This window comes from Seriola lalandi, unplaced genomic scaffold, assembly GCF_002814215.2.
Source record: "Seriola lalandi dorsalis isolate HSWRI2012SDOR001 ecotype SW California unplaced genomic scaffold, Sedor1 jcf7180002054585, whole genome shotgun sequence".
In the NCBI taxonomy this organism is placed as follows: Eukaryota; Metazoa; Chordata; class Actinopteri; order Carangiformes; family Carangidae; genus Seriola; species Seriola lalandi.
The window spans coordinates 1180910-1186799 of record NW_019525138.1 but is presented as its reverse complement, the minus strand read 5'-3'; the positions used below and the strand labels follow the sequence as shown (position 1 = coordinate 1186799).

Sequence of the window (5890 nt, the reverse complement as noted above, 5' to 3'; positions counted from 1 at the left end):
CAGAGTTCCTGTGTCGTTTGTGCTTATATGAATATGTCGGGTTAAAATACGAATCATACAGTACACAGAGCTTAATATGTTTGCAGATGAGGTTAGAAACAACCTTTATAGAGATTTATTTTAGATTATATGCATTGCTTTACATGCATGATATAATTCTAACGAATGAGTCACCAGCTGAATTACAGCTTTAGATTTCGGTCTGTTATTATTGACAGATATTGTACTTAACTAAAACAAAGGAAGCCATTCCAGACTTAATTTGGTTTAATACAATTGGAGTTTGTCTCATTAACTGAAGCCTCTGACCTGTATCTGCGTCATTGATTGTGTGAGTGTGTACAAACTTACATAATCAGAGGCTGCAGTGGACACAGACTCACCAACACTGGACAGCTGAAGACCTGGTGTGATGGATCTGGATTTGTGCTGAGGCAGCAGATGGTAGAGTCAGAGTCTGAATCCATGGACCACCCTGCCTGGTGTCAACAGTCCAGGCTGGTGGTGGTGGTGGTGTGATGGTGTGGGGAATGTTTTCTTCTTAACACCAATCAATCATGGTCTGAATGTCTCAGTGTATCTGAGTATTGTTGCCGACCAAGTCCGACCACAGTTTAACATCTTGTAATAGCGACTTCCCGCAGGATCATGCTCCATGTCACAAAGCTAAAGTCGTCTCATCATATAGATATTTTTTTAATATGTGTACATATACAAATGTTACTATGGATATTTCATATATGTTATAAACCTATAGCTTCATATATCCAGAGGATCTATTTATGTGATAATAATATATCCCCCTTATAGGTAAGATATGGCAACATTGCTCCTGATATAGAGATATATATGTCATATGTCATTTCCGTATGGGAATTCCAATGCCCACTTAACTATGTGCATATATATATATGTTTATATATATATATATATGTATATATACATATGTATGTATATGTGGTTGTTGTGGAATAAAGAGAAAGAAAAGGAGGAGACTAAGTCATGACAGACAGCAGAGTACTTTACATATACATTTGTATTTAGTATACAAAAAATTGAAATATTTCACCACACAAACGTGAAGTAATAAAAAATAAGACAAACAGTTAAAACAAGTATACAAGTCATCTTACATTACATACGTACATGGCCAATGCATTTCATCATACAACCTCTCCTAAGAATTACAGTGGGGCAAATAACCAGAGAACTTCCATGCAATAGTAGAGTAGAATTTTTTGCTGCATTTCTCAGCTACATTTCAACACCTTAGCTAGGCAGGACCACATGACATGTTTCAACCACACAGTTTTGCTATGCCAACCAAAGACAGCGTGACAGAGTGGACCGCAGTGCTGTGTCTCGCCACACGGGGGAGACAAAGACACCTGCAGGCCTGCAACCACACAGAAATGCATGTCATAAAGGTGCAATCCGCGACGTTTGCCGCCGTGACAAACTCCACAAAGATTAACCCCTTTATTGTACACTGTTAGCAACACTTCTAACTTCGACATGAGCAACTATAATCCCTTTAGTTTGAATTGTTTTAGTTTTAAGAGCTAAATATTCAGGTACATGTAGATAGATATTCATAACGCATTCCTTTTTCTAAGGATTATTCTGTACATCACTAGATGTCATTGATACCCATTTTTTCTTTCTTTATGTCCACAGAGTGTTGAAAAGTCTTGTGTATTTCTACAATACAATATGAAATAGTACCAAAAACTGGACACTAAAAACTTGGCTTAAAACAATACTGTCTTTTATGCGCTATCCCAAAACTGTCAAACAACACCGTCTCACTGATACCGACACGTGTCTTGTTCAAACACACAAACACCAGCGTTCATATACACGCCTGTGACAAACACTCACTCAAACACACACACACACACACACACGCACGCACGCACACACGCACACACGAACACACACAGAGGAACAGAGACAAGATCTAAACAATGGGATAAATTAAGACAGAATATTTTAAGACCCATGCAAGCTCCTCCACCCCCAGAGGCAGAACTCAGGCAGCAAGGTTGTACAGCCCCCATGTTTGGCATGCTCGTCTGTCACGTGTTCACAGTTAGATAAAGTTACCCAAAGACACTTGACTAAGATCAGATTTCTGTTGAAAGTAAGAACACAGGTGTTAAAAAAAAAAGACTGGATACACCTTTTTCCACCCAGCCTTTAACCGCAACTCATGGGCTTCATTAGCAAAGACGGCCGAGTGACCAACCTAGATCAGTCCTCAATGTCTCACAGTCTTTGTTGATGAAGACCATGGGATGCGATAAAAAACACTCATGAAAAAGATTGTAAGTGGATCTTGAGTTAAGATTGTTTTATTAAACTTTACTTTTAAAATTTGAGCTTGAATATTAATTCTTAAACTTGTAAATATCATTTTTCAGCCTCATCTCTCAGTCTTCACCTGAGTAAACTGATGACCTTATGATGACAGTAGTATTCAAATGGTTAAGAATGAGCCTTTACAAATGTGAGCAAGGCTCTAAGAGAAAAGCAAATATGTGTGATTAGTTTAAAGTCACTGCGGTTAAAAGTTTCTGCTCTAACTTTGGGTTGCTGTTTCAATATTATAGGTCTCGTCCATTTAATCCTTTCAGTCGTAGGTATTTTCAGTTATATCCCTCATTTCTAAAACTCTAACAACTTTGTACTCATCAAAACTATTTGCTGAAATGTCCAATAGGGCAAGAAACATGAGCAGTCACACAGTTGTTCCAGTTGACCATGGGCAGCTTCACCTGCTAGGCTAATAGTCTAACAGGCTTTCTGTGTGGTAATTTGATTTAATATGGAACATAATGAAGGTCTTGACCCTAGATGTTGACAAAGACAGAGCGTCGGAATCAGGTAATGAAGCCACCTTAAGGCCCTTTTTTTGGGGGTGGGGGGGGGGGGGTGTCTCAGCAATTTGATTTGGTAAGCACAATGCTAACAAAGCCAACAGAAACAATGGCTACGACAACAACCTGAGGCTTTGTTGTAATAATCAGAATTCCCCTTCAACATATCGTTCTCTTTTCTTGTGGAGGAACCACACTATCTCTATTTTACACTCAGTATGTGAAATTCTATAAATGCAGGCAGTAGTATTTTGTTTTGAAATGCTGATCTTAGATCAGAAGCTAAGGGTAACTTCCGACCTGAAGGCGTATTCATAGTTCACTTCCTATCTAGTCAACACTGCATTAATTCAAGCAAGCATGGCTGAGAAAGAAGAGATGTTACAGTATGAAGACGAGTAATAGAAACCTTTGTCAGCCCTCATGGCAACTTGATGTGGTTCTATGAGTACAAAGTAGGTGGACAGTCAATGTCTTTCAGAACCTATGAACTATTCAGTAATGGTAAAAAAAATCAGAGTAAATATTGGCCTTGTTACCAATATCGCTTTGAAAAAACATCAATATAAAGAAAGCAATCTCAGCAGTGCACACTCACTCTCACTAGTTTTCTCTCATCCTCTCAGAGAAGTAGTGGTTGTTGTTCATGGTGATGCAGTGTAGTGTTATAGCAGTGTTTCCTCCTCAGAACATGGTGCACCTTTTCCCCCTCTTCTTCACCGGCGGAGGGCAGAGCACGGCTCGGATGGCCTCGTCGAATACCGTCTTCAGGCCTCGCTGGGTGAGCGCGGAGCACTCCAGGTACTTCACGGCCCCTGAGGACCAGGAAGAGGGCATGATGGGAAACACAGTTCTTAGTAACGCTGCTTCCGGGGCTTAAGTGTAGCAAGGGGCTCAGGAAGATTCAAATGGAGACAGTTAAGAAGCAGCAGATATGTTGTTTCCTTAAAATGTCCACTTAAGTATTCAACCTTAGAGACCAAACTAAGGGAAAAAACTTAAGGTACCTCTGAGTGTATCTTAACTGCAACATGGCTGAGTTTATGGCGATAAATGAAGAGCATGAACACATCCCACGAGTTTTTCCGGTGAACACCCTCATTGAATGAATGAGTAATTGATTTTACACTATAGAATTGATTAGCAGTCAATGTACGATTTGTCCGACCGTCAGTTTGGTTTTCTTGCCTTCTTTTCTGTTACCATTTTTTTCTACAGGCCAACTTTTTTGAGGCAATTACAGGTGAGATGATAACCGGTATCACAAGTGCAAATGCCAGCAAACAAATGGTCTCCATGGAAACTGTAGAACTTTAGCACTGTGAAATCTCTTTCATTGCTGTAAATGCCTTAACATTTCTCCTTAACTAGAGAAACCTTTTAATAGATTCTGTGCAGCACCCTCAGCTAAGGAGAAATTCAACCTTAAGGTGTTTTGTGCAAGAACACAGCAATTGGCCAGGTGTGCAGAGGTGTTTAACTAATGCAACAACATGAATGCATTCAAGAGACCCAACTTTGATATGATTCATTGCATTGAGACAGACCAGGGAGGCACTGTGATGTAGTTTCAGCAGGTTTTTCACCCCACCATGGCAACAGTAACGCAAGGTATACTGTATGTAAAAATACACATAAAGGTTTGAACAAAGAAGCTATCGTGGGGAGTTTAGGTCAGTGATTTCATTTTATGTTTGGTTTTTAGCAAAGTTCCCCTTGATTCTTTTGCTAACAGAGCTGGATTCAAGATGTGGTTAGCATTAGCTTAGCATACAGACTGGAAGCCTGGCTCTATGTCCAACATCTCTAAAGCTCACTGATTTATATTTCCATTGAAATTTGACATTTCCATTGATTTCAAAATTGTTTTTTAATTTAACGTGACATCCTGGCCTCTGCCCCCAGTTCTCTTTGCTGAGTGAGCTCCCTCCATCAAACTTGGCTGAAATGTGACTGCAGCAAATCTCTGGCAGCTTCACAATAAGAACGTTCCTGATTCACCGTTTGACCTGATTTGAAATAACAACTTCCTCCCTGTATTTGACCTCACTTATCACAAGGCTACATTATGTAAACCACTCACCGTTTGAAGCTAAATAAATGGCAATAAATGAGTGCATCATCATGCAAACCATATCCAGCTGTGCACATGCCACACTCAGCCTTACCAATCTCTCTTGCCATGGCCAGGCCCTGCGGGTAGGTGATGGGGGACAGCTTCTTGTCTCGCAGCCTCTCAATGGTGTCCTTGTCATCTCGCAAATCCAGCTTAGTGCCCACCAGGATGATGGGTGTGTTGGGGCAATGGTGTCTCACCTCAGGGTACCACTGGGGCACCACACACACATACACACAAGCGTACATATGTATATACGAAGGACAAAGTCAATGAGAGAGGAGAAAGAGAAGAGTTAGCTTGATACACAGGGAGAGCGACAAGGCCTTTCCATGATGACATTCAACAGACTCTGTGAGTTGTGAAAATAGAAAAACAGTTTTTAATACATCAGTCTGAAAGGAAGTGTAGCTGTGTGAACACAAAACATCCTCAGGCAGAGCAACCTCCAATCACTTCACATCACATGATGAGAGAAGCAGAAGCACTGACTCTACAGAGCGAGGTCAGACCATAAGCAAAGTGTGATTTCGTATGAGAGCGTCTCATGATGCTCAGCAGACCAAACCACAGCTGGCCGCCCCCCTCCCTCTGCAGAGTGTCTGGACTCGTTCAGCCCTCGTCTTACAACGTGTCTCTGTAACACATCCCCCGGGGGGGGTGGGGGTGTGAGTTCAAATCCAGACCGTTGTAAGCCAAGGTCTGGACAGGTGGGGCAGCAGTGTAATAAACCAGGTGGAGCCAAAGATGTGCCTCCTTGTGGTCAGACTCGGCGTGGAGGGGATAAGGGGGTGGGGGGCTGGGGGGGGGGTCAGTCAGCGTACTGACCTTAGCTCGGACGTTCTCAAAGGAGGCCGGACTGACCAGGGAGAAGCATATCAAGAACACATCCTGG

General features: G+C 41.6%; 1 protein-coding gene across 1 annotated transcript in view; it reads right to left on the bottom strand.

Annotated features, from left to right (window-relative positions):
- Positions 1–1018: 1018 nt before the first annotated feature.
- rac3b (Rac family small GTPase 3b) overlaps positions 1019–5890 on the bottom strand; it is a 12357-nt gene continuing 7485 nt past the window's right edge. Inside the window, exons 5-6 of the mRNA XM_023418864.2 lie at positions 5048–5207; positions 1019–3694 (exon numbers count right to left, since the gene is read on the bottom strand). Of these exons, the coding sequence (XP_023274632.1) occupies positions 3564–3694; positions 5048–5207 (291 nt within the window). The 3' untranslated portion in view covers positions 1019–3563. The remainder of the gene's footprint in view (positions 3695–5047; positions 5208–5890) is intronic.